Below are 16,719 nucleotides of genomic sequence, written 5' to 3' on the forward strand. Positions count from 1 at the left end.
ACCTCATTTTTGTGACTTGTTTTTGTGACTCTTCGGAACCCAGTTCAGCTACTGATTGATTGTGTGACTGCGGAAATGGATAAAAGCCCCCCCATTCAAACAATGACTATCATCGGTGCACGCAAGGGGAAAAAATAAATTTTAATTTTTATCATCTACAATAATGTCTTATTTATTTTATAGTACAGTGGTGCCTCGCAAGACGAAAAGAATCCGTTCCGCGAGTCTCTTCGTCTAGCGGTTTTTTTCGTCTTGCGAAGCAACCCTATTAGCGGCTTAGCGGATTAGCGCTATTAGCGGTTTAGCGGCTATTAAAGGCTTAGCGGCTTAGCGGCTAAAAGGCTATTAGCGGCTTAGCGGCTTAGAAAAAGGGGGGGAAGCGGGGAAAAAATCGGAACACTCACAAGACGTTTTCGTCTTGCGAAGCAAGCCCATAGGGAAATTCGTCTTGCGAAGCAGCTCAAAAACGGAAAACCCTTTCGTCTAGCGGGTTTTCCGTCTTGCGAGGCATTCGTCTTGCGGGGCACCACTGTACAGTATATTGATTATTGCCTTCATTTTATGGATCAATGGTCTCGTTAAGTTGCTGTTTTAGAGGTTGTTTTTCATTGTCTGGAACGGATTAATCCATTTCCCATTACTTTCTATGGGAAAGCGCGCCTTGGTTTAAGAATGCTTTGGACTTCCGGAACATATTAAGTTTGTAAACTGAGGTACCACTGTACTTTAAAAGATGTGGGCTCACAGATAACATTTGCATAAAACTGGCACACGCTCGTTGCTGTGTCGATGCGCGAATGTGGAATTTAAGAGTCACAAAAGGCAAGCCAGCCAATTCCCCACCCAAATTACCCAATTAAATTTATTGTTAACCCCACCCCAAATTAGCTCTTACTTCATTCATTTAACCCCTAATTGAGCAGGACATGTTGCGACGCCAAACCCGTCAATTAGCCCCAGTCATTATCCCTCACATCTCCTCCGGATAAAGTGGCTTCATTTATTTATTATGTAAAATTTATACACTATTGATTGTTTAAAAAATCACACCAAACAAACCTCAAAGCGGATTACCAAAAAAAGGGGGGGTAGAGAAAAAGCAAGAAAAATCAACAACCCTCCTTTAAAACACACAGAAGTTAAAATACTAAGAAAGATTAAAGTTACATCCACTTTCTAAGCGTTGGCTTTCTAAGCCAAACCTGAATGTTTTGCACAGGCACCAAAGAGAGTACAGTGAAGGATGGCCATGATGTTAATTTATATCCTGCCTTTTGGCCAGATCAGGACTCATGGCAGCTTACACAAATTGGAACAAAATATTGTTTATTCCTCTCCAGGCTCCCCCAAATACTAATACAGTGCTACCTTGGTTCTCAAATGCCTTGGTTCCCAAACGCTGAAAATCCAGAAGTGTTCCAGTTTTTGAACATTTTTCAGAAGCCACTCTGGGCGGTTTCCAATCGAGTGTTAAAACAATACAGCATTAAATATTAAAAACTTCCCTAAACAGGGCTGCCTTCAGATGTCTTTTAAAGAGAAGATAGCCGCTTATTTCCTTCACATCTGAAGGGAGGGTGTTCCAAAGGGCGGGTGCCACTACCAAGAAGGCCCTCTGCCTGCTTCCCTGTAACCTCACTTCTCGCAATGAGGGAACCGCCAGAAGGCCCTCAGCGCTGGATCTCAGTGTCTGGGCAGAAAGATTGGGGTGGAGACGCTCCTTCGGGTATACGGGACCGAGGCTGTTTAGGGCTTTAAAGGTCAGCACCAACACTCTGAATTGTGCTCGGAAACGTACTGGGAGCCAATGCAGATCTCTCAGGACTGGTGTTATGTGGTCTTGGCAGCTGCTCCCAGTCACCAGTCTAGCTGCCACATTCTGGATTAATTGCAGTTTCCGGGTCACCTTCAAAGGTAGCCCCACGTAGAGCGCATTGCAGTAGTCCAAGTGACAGATAACCAAAGCATGCACCACTCTGGTGAGACAGTCTGTGGGCAGGGAGGGTCTCAGCCTGTGTACCAAATGGAGCTGGTAGACAGCTGCCCTGGACACATAATTGACCTGTGCCTCCATGGACAGCTGTGAATCCAAAATGACTCCCAGGCTGTGCACCTGGTCCTTCAGGGGCACAGTGACCCCATTCAGGAACAGTTACAGATAGGTAGCCGTGTTGGTCTGCCATAGTCAAAATAAAAAAATTCCTTCCAGTAGCACCTTAAAGACCAACTAAGTTAGTTCTTGGTATGAGCTTTTGTGTGCATGCACACTTCTTCAGATACACTGAATGGCTTAGTCATGTATAATGAGATAAGACCGACAAACATATCTACATGCCTCTAGCTACCATCCCAAACATACCAAACAGTCCATTGTATATAGCCAGGCACTACGTTACAGCCGCATCTGTTCCAATTCTACAGACAGAGACTCTCACCTAAGAGATCTACAGCAAACCTTCTCAGAACTAAAATACCCAGCAGATGAAGTTAGACAACAGATCAACAGAGCCAGACTGATACCCAGAGAGAACTTGCTGCAAGACAGACCCAAAAAAGAAAATAACAGAACACCTCTAGTCATCACATACAGCTCCCAAGTTAAAACAGTACAACGCATCATCAGAGATCTACAACCTCTCCTGGACAATGACAGTTCTCTTTCTCAAGCTCTGGGAGGAAGACCTTTCATTGCCTACAGACAGCCACCCAATCTTAAACAACTCCTAACCCACAATAATACTACAACCAGACTTAACACGGACACTGGCACCAGAGCCTGCAATAAACCCAGATGCCAACTTTGCTGCCACATACACCCGGACAACACCATTACTGGCCCCAACAACATCACACATACCATCTCGGGACTATTTAATTGCTCATCGTCTAACATTGTGTATGCCATCAAATGCCAACAGTGTCCTTCAGCTCTCTATATTGGACAAACAGGCCAAACCTTACGCCAAAGAATAAACAGACATAAATCTGACATCAAGAATCACAAAACAGAGAAACCAGTAAAACACTTCAATCTCCCAGGACATTCTATACAAGATCTCAAAGTAGCTGTTTTACTACAAAGGAATTTCAGAAATAGACTGGAAAGAGAAGCTGCTGAATTGCAACTCATTACCAAACTTAAAACCATGGAGAGACCTGGTCTGAACAGAGACATTGGATTCTTATCTCATTATACATGACTAAGCCATTTTTCACCTTCTCACCCCTTGCCTTTTCCTGTAAGACCTATTGCAGTCGTTAAGAGTCGTCAACAGGCTCATCTCAGCTATCTGCCAATCTCCCATTCCCACCACCCTTCTGAGTAATACCCCTCCCCACCTTCTCACCATATAGAAGGATCTGGCAACTTCTGTTTCAGTGTATCTGAAGAAGTGTGCATGCACACGAAAGCGCATACCAAGAACTAACTTAGTTGGTCTTTAAGGTGCTACTGGAAGGAATTTTTTTATTTTCATTCAGGAACAGGGAGTCCTCCACACCCGCCCACCTCCTGTCCCCCAAAAACAGTACTTCTGTCTTGTCAGGATTCAACCTCAATCTGTTAGCTGCCACGTTCCATTTCAAACCAGAAGAACAGAGCCTGCTGGGTCCGGCTAATGGCCTTACCAGTTTAGCATCCTGTTCTCACACCGGCCGATTAGATGCCTGTGGGGAAGCCCCAAGCAGAATTCAAGCACGAGAGCAGCCTTCCCCTCCTATGGCTTCCAGCAGCTGGGATTCAAAGTGTTGCTGCCTCTGATTATGGGTTCAGAGCAGGGCCTTTATATGTAGTATCCATCCACAGACCTCACCTCCTCTGTGAATTTGCCCAGTCCTCTTTTAGGACCCTCGTACCTACGGGCCCACCTCTCCCGGTATGCCCCGTGGAGGACCTTAAGGTCCATAAATAGCAACACCCTAGAGGTGCCCTAAGGAAGTCAGATTAGCCTCAACCAGAGCCAGGGCCTTTTCAACACTGGCCCCGGACTGGTGGAACGCTCTGCCTCATGAGACCAGGGCCCTGCAGGATCTGATTTCTTTCCGCAGGGCCTGTAAGTCAGAGTTGTTCCGCCTGGCCTTTGGCTTGGAATCAACTTGATCCCCTTCCCCTCTTTCCTTTCTCCTTCTGTGATGGAACTCCTATTTGGGGTTTTTCTGGCCCACGTAGGACCAGTCTGGATAGTTGGCCTTGCTGAAGATTTGACGCTTTCATCCCCCAAAAGTTTTTGATTTGAGTTTCTACTGAAATGAGGCTGCATTGTAATGTATTTTAATCTTGTTTTTAAATTGTATTTTAATCAATTGTTTTATACCTGGTGTTAAGCTGCCCTGAGCCTGGTCTTGGCTGGGGAGGGCGGGGTATAAATAAAAATGTATTATTTAACATTACAGTGGTACCTCAGGTTAAGTATTTAATTCGTTCTGGAGGTCCATTCTTAACCTGAAACTGTTCTTAACCTGAAGCACCACTTTAGCTAATGGGACCTCCTGCTGCTGCTGTGCCGCCAGAGCATGATTTCTGTTCTCATCCTGAAGCAAAGTTCTTAACCTGAAGCACTATTTCTGGGTTACCGGAGTCTGTAACCTGAAACGTATGTAACCTGAGAAACCACTGTATTATAAAAGCCAGCCAAAATGGCGACCATCACCGTCCCCTATGGGTGGGAGTTCCACAGTGTGAAGGACTTCCTTCTATCTTTTCTCAGTTGTCCAACATTCAGCTTCTTGGAATGTCCTCGAGCTATAGCTGGTTTTGACCTACAAAGCCTTAAATGACTCAGGACCACAATAACTCAAGGACTGCCTCTTTCCATATGAACCTACCCAGACCCAGAGTTCATCTTCTGAGGCCCTCCTTCGTGTGCCTCCTCCTCGAGGGTGGCAACACGAGAACGGGGCCTTCTCTGCAGTGGCTCCCATCTGTGGAAGGCTTTCCCCAGGTAAGTTCGCCTGGTGCCTTCATTACACACCTTTAGGCACCAGGCAAAATAATTTCTTTTTAACCAGGCCTTTGGTTGTCCTGATTGACATCCTATGCCCTTTTAAAATGTGCGGTTTTTTGGGGGGGGGGTTGTTATTGGGTTGTTGTTTTTACTTCGATTATATATTTTGTGGTTTTATATTTTGATTTTGTTCTGTGAACCGCCCTGAGCCTCCGACTATAGGGCAGTATATCAATAATAATAATAATAATAATAATAATAATAATAATAATAATAATTTATTATTTATACCCCGCCCATCTGGCTGGGCTTCCCCAGCCACTCTGGGCGGCTTCCCAAAAAATATGAAAATACTGTAATACATCAAACATTAAAAGCTTCCTTAAACAGGGCTGCCTTCAGATGTCTGGTAGTTGTGGTTCTCTTTGACATCTGATGGGAGGGCGTTCCACAGGGAGGGCGTCACTACCAAGAAGGCCCTCTGCCTGGTTCCCTGTAACTTGGCTTCTCACAGTGAGGGAACCACCAGAAGGCCCTCGGTGTTGGACCTCAGTGTCTGGGCAGAACGATGGGGGTGGAGACGCTCCTTCAGGTATACTGGGCCATGGCCGTTTAGGGCTTTGTGCTCGGAAACATACTGGGAGCCAATGTAGATCTTTCAAGACCGGTGTTATGTGGTCCCAGCGGCCGCTCCCAGTCACCAGTCTAGCTGCCACGTTCTGGATTAGTTGTAATTTCCGGGTCACCTTCAAAGGTAGCCCCACGTAGAGCGCATTGCAGTAGTCCAAGTGGGAGATAACCAGAGCATGCACCACTCTGGCGAGACAGTCTGTGGGCAGGTAGGGTCTCAGCCTGCATACCAGATGGAGCTGGTAAACAGCTGCCCTGGACACAGATAATAATAATAATATTGTGAGAGGGAGAAAAATATTTGCCCACTTTTCCCATGCCATGTGCTACCTACCCAGAATTGTGCCCCCAGGCTAGGCAACCCTCCCCGCCCCACTCTCTGATCTAGTAGATCCGTCAATCAGTGGCGTAGCGTGGGGGGTGCCAGGGGTGCCGGCCGCACCGGGCGCAACATTGGGGGGGCGCATTTGGCCGGCCCTCCTCAAGGAAGCAGGAACCCCACTGTCCTCGGACCTCCTCCGAAGGCTGGCGGTGGGGCGGAGAGACCTTCTCCCCGTGCCAGCCTTCGGATGGCTGTCCTGAAGACTTGTGGTGGGAGCAGTGGCGTAGCGTGGGGGGTGCAGGGGGGGCCTGCCGCACCTGGCGCAACATCTGGGGGGGCGCGGAAGAGACTCGAGTGCTAAAATCCACGGGTTAGGGGGCGCAAATTACTTGCCTTGCCCCGGGTGCTGAGAACCCACGCTACGCCACTGCCGTCAATACATGGATATAATTGGAGCACGCAAACCCATTTGCGCAATACAAGAGCCTCACTCTGCGCATTTGGTTTTAAGCTGTGCTTCAGGTGCATTTTTATTTACAATACAACATTTGGTGGTTCCCACCCCGTTTCCCCCCAAACGAGACATTCAAGGCGTTGCAGCTGCCCAGGTTAAGGGAGTCCAGAGTTAAGGCAGGACTGATATCCTTGCAGATCTAGAACGAAGCACCTTGTTTTTGCCGGAAAACCCAGAAGCATAGTCCAGGAGACACACGATGTCCTCTGCCAGGGGAGGAAGGCAGCCAATCACAAGGGGCTGAGGAGTCGGATGTGGCTCCAGACCTGTCAATATTGGGCAGGCAAGGACTTTGTCCCAGTTGGGAAGTGTGTGTGTGTGTGTGTGTGTGAAGACACCACAATAATCTAGGCTGACTTTTGTCTGCGGCAAAGACACACAACATGTGGACAGGGTCATCTGAAGGCGGAAGCTTCACTCGCCGCTGTTCTGTAGATGGTTCCCTCCCCTCTTTCAAAACCCCCGGAAACTAAATCAGGTTTTTAATCCTCGCAAAAGCCAGCTGTCATTTCAGAAGAGGCAGACACCAGGGCTACACAAACACACACACCCCTTTAAGAAGTGAGTGAGAAGCTGGAAACCACCTCTTGCGATTTCCCTCCTTTCAATGAATCGCCTCTGGCTGCTGCAAAGGTCTTGGGTGCCAAGATGTCCGTCCTCAAGGCTGGCCGTTAACTCTGGGGCTGGAAGAAGAAAAGTCGGCTTTGTCTCTCTCGTGCACAAGGGACTAGTCTTGTTTCCTTCTGGGTTTCAGGCGGCAAGTTTTTAAACAGGAATGGAGCGGGCGGGACGTTTTGGGGGCGGGGAGGGGGGCAGAGACCGGGGGCGGGGGGTCAGAGAAAGAAAATAATCCAGGTTTGCCGAGCAGAACAAGGTTTTGGGAGCAAGTCGCTGGAGAGAGGTTTTCCAGAGCCCACCTCCTTTAAAAGCTGAGGATGGAGGTAGTCTTTTTGCTCTACTGGAATATTCAAAGTCAGTTTTGTGGCTGACCCAAGAGACATAATCCTGTTCCAAACTGGAAACCAGTCCCCTGACAGCGGGAGAACAAGATGATTTCAGAACCTAAACACACACCCCCACAACCTCTATTGATGGGGCTCCCCAACATTTATTCCTGCGTCAAGAATTGCAACACCCTCCTTAGGCATCTGAACAATGCCCAGCTCATTCCCCCGCCCCGCCTGTTCCAAGACACCCAACGTTCATTCCCTCTACTTCGGCAGTTTCTGATCTCTCGCAGTGATGGCCACCCAAAATAAGGGAATCGGAGAACTTGGGGTGTGAAGTGGAGCAAAGTTCTGAGAGCGTCTTCCCTGGCACTGCCAGCAGGGGGAGCTGCCGCCTCCTTCAGATCAAGGCCCCGCCCCCAGGGGGCGGAGCCGACGGCATGTGCAAGATTCTGCGTGCCTGTCCATCCTTCATTTGAGCTTTCCATAAGCAGGAGGCGCTCAGAGCACACTGACCCTCTCGGTCAAGCCCTTCATGTCCACCTCCGGCTGCTGTTCGTCGTCCTCCTCTTGCAGCCGCCGGACCCGCAAGTGGTCAGGATATGGCACGCTGTGCTCGGCCGCAAACTGCTCCCACCGGGCGTCGTCGCTCTCGTGGGTGATGTAGCGTTCGCCCATCCTGCTCTCCAGCTCCCGCAGGTCCAGCCATGTTTGATAATCCTGGGAGGGGAAGGAAGAAGAAGCTGAAATGTAAATCTGTGAATTGAAGGGGATGCTTTTCGGTTGCTCTCTATGCCTGTGGTTCTCCGGATGTTGCTGAAATGCAACTCCTGACACCCTTGACCGTTGGCCACGCTTGCTGGGCGCTGGGAATTGTAGTTCAGCAACGCCCGGAGGGCCCAAAACTCCTTCCGCCCCTGCTCTGTGCACTGCCATGGGTTACACCGAAGGATGGGGAGATATTCAGAGTCAAATTGCTCAATCCGTGCTTCCCGAAACGAGACGGGAACTGCAATATTGCAGCCACCTGTTGAAATTTGCACCGCTCTGAATTTTGCAATGCAGCACTCCAACTGAGTCAGGGTTACAATAGTAAGACCTTGGTTTTCGAATGTAATCCGTTCCAGAAGTCCGTTTGACTTCTGAAACGTTTGAAAAAAGGGAGGATCAAAGGGAGGGCAGCAAATCTAATTGGAAAAAAATGAGAAATGTGTTGGGAATCTGCATACGTGCAGCTACACACACAGAGTCAATTAGGGTTTGGCTGACAGCCAAGGCAATGTGAAGGAGTAAGTCTGCCTGGTGATACAGAGGCATGGAGATAGCTCCCTGATTGGTCAAGCTCTCTCACGGGAATGATTAATGGCCTTCTAATTGTGTTAGTACGAGTCAGTGTAGGAGTTGAGAGTCGTGAGTCGTGTGAGAGCTAGTCAAAGATCCGTGTTCTGTTCTGTTCCTGTAAATAGTCCACTGTATATAATAAACACCTAACTACAAGTTCCTGGTTCCTGGCTGTCTGCAGCCAAGTCGCCAATTGCTTCTGTGGATTCTGCGTTTACTCTGCTAGGTCTGGCTAAGGTCCTGCAACTAGTCAAAAAGTTGCAAAACACCAATAGGTTTGGTGCACCTCAGAAGCTGTTTGGGTTCCGAGGAACGTTCAAAAACCAAAGCAGTTACTTCCAGCTTGTCGGCGTTCGGCTTCCGAAACATTCAGCAGCCAAGATGTTCGACAACCGAGGTTTGACTGTGTAATACAGGCTTCCTCAACCTCGGCCCTCCAGATGTTTTTGGCCTACAACTCCCATGATCCCTAGCTAGCAGGAGGAGTGGTCAGCGATGATGGGAATTGTAGTCTCAAAACATCTGGAGGGCCAAGGCTGAGGAAGCCTGGTATAACAGGTGCGCTGAAAAAATGCAACGGACGAAATTGCTTCCTGTTAGTGCAAAATTGCTTTGGGAAAACATATTAGGAGAAATTCACATTAAGAACACAAGAAGGACGAAGAACGGAAGGAGAGGCTGCAGGATCAGGACTATGAACCATCTAAGTTCAGCATCCTGTTTTCACAGCGGCCAATCGAATTCCCCAAAGGGAAACCCATATGGGACCACAAGGAACCAGAGCAATGGCAACAACAGGAATGTCAGACCAGGTGGCCCTGAAATCAAAGAGCTGCAGCTACCATGGTGCCTTGCAGATGTCTAGGACTACAAAGCCCATCATCCCTAGCCAGCAGGGTCCACGGTGAGTTTGGACCACATCCGCCATCTCTGCATACCTGTAGCCAAGAGTGGCTGAGCGATTTATCGACGCTGTAACGTTTCCTCATCTTCACCTGGAGGAGGTTGTTGATCAGATCAATGGCTGGGCAGGAGGAAAGGGAGAAAGGAAATGCTATCAGAACCTGATAAGACCCTTCAGGATCCGGCCGGGAATCCAAGTACAGTGGAGCCTCGGGTTGCGGACGTAATCCGTGACAGAGGCACGTCCGCAAACTGCAGCGTTCACATCCTGAAGCGCCGTGTCTGCACTGGCATGATTTAGCGCTTCTGAATGGGGTAACTGTGCCCCTGAAGGACCAGGTGCGCAGCCTGGGAGTCATTTTGACTCACAGCTGTCCATGGAGGCGCAGGTCAGTTCTGTGTCCAGGGCGGCTGTTTACCAGCTCCATTGGGTACGCAGGATGAGACCCTATCTGCCTGCAGACTGCCTCGCCAGAGTGGTGCATGCTCTGGTTATCTCCCGCTTGGACTACTGCAATGCGCTCTACGTGGGGCTGCCTTTGAAGGTGACCCGGAAACTACAACTAATCCACAACGCGGCAGCTAGACCGGTGACTGGGAGCAGCCGCCGAGATCACATAACTGGGTCTTGAAAGACCTATGTTGGCTTCCAGTACGTTTCCGAGCACAATTCAAAGTGTTGGTGCTGACCTTTAAAACCCCAAACACCCTCGGCCCAGTATACCTGAAGGAGTGTCTCCACCTCCATCGTTCTACCCGGACACTGAGGTCCAGCACCGAGGGCCTTCTGGCGGTTCCCTCACTGCGAGAAGCCAAGTTACAGGGAACCAGGCAGAGGGCCTTCTCGGTAGTGGCACCCGCCCTGTGGAATGCCCTCCCACCAGACGTCAAAGAGAACAACACCTACCAGACTTTTAGAAGGCATCTGAAGGCAGCCCTGTTTAGGGACGCTTTTAATGTTTGATGTAGTACAGTATTTTAATTTTTTTTTGGAAGCCACCTAGAGTGGCTTGGGAAGCCCAGCCAGATGGGCGGGGTACAAATAATAAATTTATTATAATTATTATTATTATTATAATTATAATTATAATTATTATTATTCTGCGCATGCACAAGCGGCAAAACCCGGAAGTAACCCCTTCCAGTACTTCCGGGTTTCCAGCGGTCCGCAACCCGAAAACACATAACCTGAAGCGTCCGTAACATGAGGTATGGCTATAGCAGAAAGCCAGCCAATTTCCGAGGGCAGACTCTCTCCATCCCACCAAGCTCCTTTGGATAGTTACCGCCAACTGAGATCTGGCGCCAAGGGTTCGCCGGGTACATAAAGGCGGCGTTCTGGATCTGGTCGTTAATGTCCTCATCTTCGTTGAACGGGAAGGTGCCGCTGAGGCTGACGTACATGATGACTCCCACCGACCACATGTCCAGAGAGCGGTTGTAGCCCTGGTTCAGCAGGACCTCGGGCGCCAGGTAGGCCGGGGTGCCCACGACCGAGCGGCGGAAGGACTTCTCGCCAATGATGCGGGCAAAGCCAAAGTCGCACAGCTTCACCTACGGGATTGTAAAGCAAGGAACCTTACGATCCACAAGCCGCCATGCGACGCAGCAAAACACATTCCGATGTACAGTGGTACCTCAGGTTAAGTACTTAATTCATTCCGGAGGTCCGTACTTAACCTGAAACTGTTCTTGACCTGAAGCACCACTTTAGCTAATGGGGCCTCCCGCTGCCGCCGCACCGCTGGAGCCCGATTTCTGTTCCTATCCTGAAGCAAAGTTCTTAAACCGAGGTACTATTTCTGGGTTAGCGGAGTCTGTAACCTGAGGTGCCACTGTATATTTTTATGCTGTGAACCGCCCTGCGATCTTTGGATGAAGGACGGTATGCAAATTTAATCAACATCATCATCATCATCAACAACAACAACAACGGGATAATGGCAGGGCCTTCTCGGTGGCTGCTCCCAGACTTTGGAACTCCCTCCATAGAGGAGTTAGACTGGCTCCCTCCTTGTTGTCCTTTTGTCAGCAGGTGAAGACTTTCTTATCACAACGGGCTTTTGGGAACTGACGGCTTTTAATGAACAGGCTGGTGTTGTGCGGTTTTTATTGTAATTATCTGCATGTTTTTAATAGCTCTTTTATATTTATATGTACAGTGGTACCCCGCAAGACGAATGCCTCGCAAGACGGAAAACCCGCTAGACGAAAGGGTTTTCCGTTTTGGAGGCGATTCGCAAAACGAATTTCCCTATGGGCTTGCTTCACAAGACGAAAGCCCATAGGGAAATCTCCAGGACAGCGGGGAAGCGCAGCGCGTCTTCCCCACTGTCCTCGGACCTCCTCCGAAGGCTGGCGGTGGGGAGAAAAGCCCTTCTCCCCGCGCCAGCCTTCGGAAGGCTCCTCCTCCTCCTCCTTCGGAAGGGCTTTTCTCCCCACCGCCAGCCTTCGGAGGAGCCTTCCGAAGGCTGGCGGTGGGGCGGAAAGCCCTTCTCCCCGTGCCAACCTTCGGATGGCTGTCCTGAAGACTTGCGGTGGGAGGAGGGTTTTCCTTCCCACCGCCAACATTCAGAATGCTGTTCTGAATGTTGGCGGTGGGGAGGAAAAACCCTCCTCCCACCGCAAGCCCCGGGAACAGAGGAGAAGCGCTGCGCCCCTTCCCCTCTGTTCCCATACCTGTCCTGAAGGCTTGCGGTGGGGAGAAAAGCCCTTCTCCGCACCGCCAGCCTGGCAAGCGGTTTCCATAGGAACGCATTAATTGATTTTCAATGCATTCCTATGGAAAACCGTGCTTCGCAAGACGAAAAACTCACAAGAAGAAAAAACTTGCGGAACGAATTAATTTCGTCTTGCGAGGCACCACTGTAGTGGTTTTTTGTGTGGCTCACATTCTTTTTACATATATGAACAATTTTTTGGTTTTACAATTTAAAATACTCATTTTACATCCTTAAGATATAAATGACTTCCCTTCTTCTCTTTCCATGGTTCATTTTACATATCATAAATCCTTGAAGATTTTACAAAAACGATACCATTCAGTATTCCATTATTGCATCCACCAAAACTTGTTTACAGTGTCGAATCTATCTTAACGCTCCCAGCATTTTCAGCTAAACACAATTATTTCCCATATACAGTGGTACCTCGGGTTACATACGCTTCAGGTTACAGACTCCGCTAACCCAGGAATAGTACCTCAGGTTAAGAACTTTGCTTCAGGATGAGAACAGAAATCGTGCTCTGGTGGCACGGCAGCAGCAGGAGGCCCCATTAGCTAAAGTCGTGCTTCAGGTTAAGAACAGTTTCAGGTTAAGAACGGACCTCTGGAACGAATTAAGTACGTAACCAGAGGTACCACTATATTCAATAAATGTTTCCCAGTCTTCTTTAAACGTATGTTCTTATTGTTCTCTTATTCTCTACATTAAGTCTGCGAGTTGTGCATATTCTGTCAACTTAAGTTGCCATTATTATTCTTTAGTTGGGACCTCACTCATTTTCTATTTTTGGGCTAACAAAACATGTGCCACAGTAGTAGCATATATAAATAACCTTTTTTGACACCTGGGAATTTCAGTCTGAATTATCCCCAACAGAAAGGACTCTGGCTGGGGGGGGGGGAGTACTTTCAAACATTTTTTTCAATTCATTATGGATCATTTCCCAGTATTCTTTTAGCCTTTTACAAGTCCACCACATATGAAAGTACGTTCCCTCCATTTCTTCGCATCTCCAGCACTTAGCTGATTCAGTCTTATACATCTTAGTAAGCCTAAAGGTAAAGGTAAAGGTACCCCTGCCCGTACGGGCCTGTGGTGTCCGACTCTAGGGTTGTGCGCCCATCTCACTTAAGAGGCCGGGGGCCAGCACTGTCCGGAGACACTTCCGGGTCACGTGGCCAGCGTGACAAAGCTGCATCTGGCGAGCCAGCACCAGCGCAGCACACGGAAACGCTGTTTACCTTCCCGCTAGAAAGCGATCCCTATTTATCTACTTGCACTTAGGGGTGCTTGCGAACTGCTAGGTGGGCAGGAGCTGGGACCGAAAGACGGGAGCTCACCCCGCTGCGGGGATTCGAACCGCCGACCATGCGATCGGCAAGTCCTAGGCACTGTGGTTTTACCCACAGCGCCACCCGCGTCCCTCTTAGTAAGCCTACTTGGAGTTAAATACCATCTGTGAATCACTTTCATTGATTTATATGTAGTTTTAACTCTATTCATGTGTAATTTTTTAAAAAAAGGATTGTTGGTGTCTTTTCTATGTTTTTAGCTGTTCCTATTTTATCTGTGTTGGGATGCTGGTGGCGCTGTGGTCTAAACCACAGAGCCTAGGGCTTGCCGATCAGAAGGTCGGCGGTTCAAATCCCCGCGACAGGGTGAGCTCCCATTGCTGGGTCCGAGCTCCTGCCAACCTAGCAGTTCGAAAGTACGTCAAAGTGCAAGTAGATAAATAGATACCACTCCGGCGGGAAGGTAAACGCCGTTTCCGTGCGCTGCTCTGGTTCGCCAGAAGCGGCTTGGTCATGCTGGCCACATGACCTGTAAGCTGTCTGCAGACACACACTGGCTCCCTTAGCCAGTAAAGTGAGATGAGCGCCGCAGAGTCGTTCGCGACTGGACTAATAATAATAATAATTTTTTATTTAATAATAATAATAATTTTTTATTTGTACCCCGCCCTTCCCGGTTCAAAAACCGGGCTCAGGGTGGCTAACAACAAATTTAAAAGACTTTCAAACACTTAATTATAAAAGCAGCATAAAATACAGTATAAAAACATGAATAACAAGAAATTCAAAAATCAAAAATTAGATAATCCCCAGGGCTAGCTGGCTGAATTGGTCCTGCTTCGGCCAGGGAGGAGGCCAGGGTAGAATTAACTGGCAGGGGTCCCTTTATCTTTTTATTTTATCTGTAAGCAACCTTGAGTCTCTGCCAGGAAAAAAGGCAGGGTAAAAATAACTATTAGTTAAAGGTAAAGGGATCCCTGACCATTAGGTCCAGTCGTGACCGACTGTGGGGTTGCGGCACTCATCTCGTTTCTTGGCCGAGGGAGCTGGCGTACAGCTTGTGGGTCATGTGGCCAGCATGACTAAGCCGCTTCTGGCGAACCAGAGCAGCGCACGGAAACGCCATTTACCTTCCCGCCAGAGCGGTACCTATTCATCTACTTGCACTTTGACGTGCTTTTGAACTGCTAGGTTGGCTGCAGCAGGGACCGAGCAACGGGAGCTCACCCCGTCGTGGGGATTTGAACTGCCGACCTTCTGATCGGCAAGCCCTAGGCTCTGTGGTTTAGACCACAGCGCCACCCACGTCCCTATTAACTATTGCACACACTAATAATAATAATAATAATAATAATAATAATAATAATAATGGGAGTTGCAATCCAGCAAAAAAATCTGGAGGTCCATGGGCAACCCAGCCCTGCCCTAAACGAATCTTTAAGAAAACCACCAAGGGACACTGCCTGGGTCTCTCAGTTTTGAGCGGTTCCGTTCTAAAATCCCGAACGCCATTTGGGATGCATCCATCTCTTTCTCAGACGCAGAACAGGAAGACTTACCTGAGGGAACGGCTCAGCCGAAGCCAAAAGGACGTTCTCGGGTTTCAGGTCGCAATGCACGATGTTCTTGAAATGCAGATGCCGCAAAGCCACCAGGATCTGAGCGGAAAAGATGGAAACAGGTGTGGCAAAAGGTGGCAAGGAGCAGAAAGCCACCAAATCCTGGCCGGTCAGGATTCTACCCACGTCAGCTTCCCACAGATTGCATTACATGAATTATCACAGAGGTCCCTGGCGCCTCCTGCCCACTGCAATGTTTTACAACAGCCTTCCCGACGCTGGTGCCTGCCAGATGTTTTTGGACTACAACTCCCATCCGCGCTGAGGCTGATGGGAGTTGTAGTCTGAAATTTGCTGAAAGCTGGTCTCTGTTTGCTGCTGGCTGGTCACACCTTCTGCTTTCAGAGCCCCAGGCAAAAGCTCCTCTTTTGCCCTTTAGGCATCGCTAGCAAATATCAGATTTCCCAAATCCCGAAATTTGTAGGGGAAGCGCATCCTCAGGCAAGGCTCTGCTGCCACCTGGTGGGTGCTGGCTGACTTGCACCTTCTCTGGCTTTGGAAGGTGTATGTTTAATAATAATAATAAACTTTTATTTATACCCCGCCCTTCCCGGTTCAGAAAACAGGGCTCAGGGCGGCTAACAGCCAATTTAAAACACTTAATTGGTGCAACAAAAAACAGCTTAAAATACAGTATAAAACGTGAATATTTAGAATTCAAAAATCAGTTTGGGGGGAAATCCATCCAATAAGCATTAGATGATCACCAGGGCTAGCTGGCATGTTCCTTACCTGCGTGATGAGGAACTTGGTGAGTCTCTCGGGCAGCCGGCCCTTTTCCGAAGACAGGATCATTTCCAGCATGTCTCCGTGGAGCTTCTCCATCACCACAAAGACTTTCTCCGGCGTCTCGAACATGCACTCCAGGTTCACGATCCCGGCGTGCCTCAGGCTCTGCGGGGTGGGGGACAAGAAGAGAGACAAGGTGAGGTGTCAGGATGAGGCCCAGAGGGACTTAAGGGACCCCTTTTCCCACCAGCCCTCCCGCGACAACACCCACAAAATGGCCGCCGCCACTCGCTCACCTGCAAAATGGCGACCTCGTTGCGCAGTTGGCTCTCCTGCTTGGTGGGGAAGCGGAGCTTGTCAATCACTTTCACCGCCACGTCCCGGCCCGTCTTCCGGTGTTTCCCTGGGGGCGTCAAGAAGGGAAGCCAACATTTTAGGAAGGGGGTGTTGCCGGCTGGCAGAAGGCAGATGGTACCGGCCCAACCATTGGGTTTAGGTCAGCAGCAGCCGCCCCTCAAACAAAATGATGGCTAAAACTCCCATCATCCCGATGGGCTACGACACTGGGAGTCCGAGCCCAATAACACCTGGCTGTCTCTGTGTGACGGACAGCTGAGCTAGACCAGAGTCTGGTGATGCAAGGAGTCCCTCGAAATTCCTTTTTCTATATAAATTTTATTTTTCAGAAATATTTTGACATAAATACAGTCCAGCACAGTGGTACCTGGGGTTACATACGCTTCAGGTTACAGA

The 16,719-nt window shown here is 49.0% G+C and overlaps 1 protein-coding gene and 1 long non-coding RNA gene across 3 annotated transcripts in view; one reads left to right on the forward strand and one right to left on the reverse strand.

Annotated features, from left to right (window-relative positions):
• The window catches only part of LOC309537026, a 163,954-nt gene that overhangs the window by 37,060 nt on the left and 110,175 nt on the right, over positions 1-16,719 (forward strand). The window lies entirely within an intron of this gene.
• PRKD2 (protein kinase D2) overlaps positions 6,395-16,719 on the reverse strand; it is a 65,515-nt gene continuing 55,190 nt past the window's right edge. For both annotated transcript variants that reach the window (XM_082230977.1, XM_082230978.1), the window contains exons 13-18: positions 16,263-16,369; positions 15,970-16,131; positions 15,178-15,276; positions 10,887-11,154; positions 9,636-9,721; positions 6,395-8,076 (exon numbers count right to left, since the gene is read on the reverse strand). In XM_082230977.1, the coding sequence (XP_082087103.1) occupies positions 7,858-8,076; positions 9,636-9,721; positions 10,887-11,154; positions 15,178-15,276; positions 15,970-16,131; positions 16,263-16,369 (941 nt within the window). In that variant the 3' untranslated portion in view covers positions 6,395-7,857. The remainder of the gene's footprint in view (positions 8,077-9,635; positions 9,722-10,886; positions 11,155-15,177; positions 15,277-15,969; positions 16,132-16,262; positions 16,370-16,719) is intronic.

Source organism: Podarcis vaucheri (genome assembly GCF_965113315.1).
Source record: "Podarcis vaucheri genome assembly, chromosome: 7".
In the NCBI taxonomy this organism is placed as follows: domain Eukaryota; kingdom Metazoa; phylum Chordata; class Lepidosauria; order Squamata; family Lacertidae; genus Podarcis; species Podarcis vaucheri.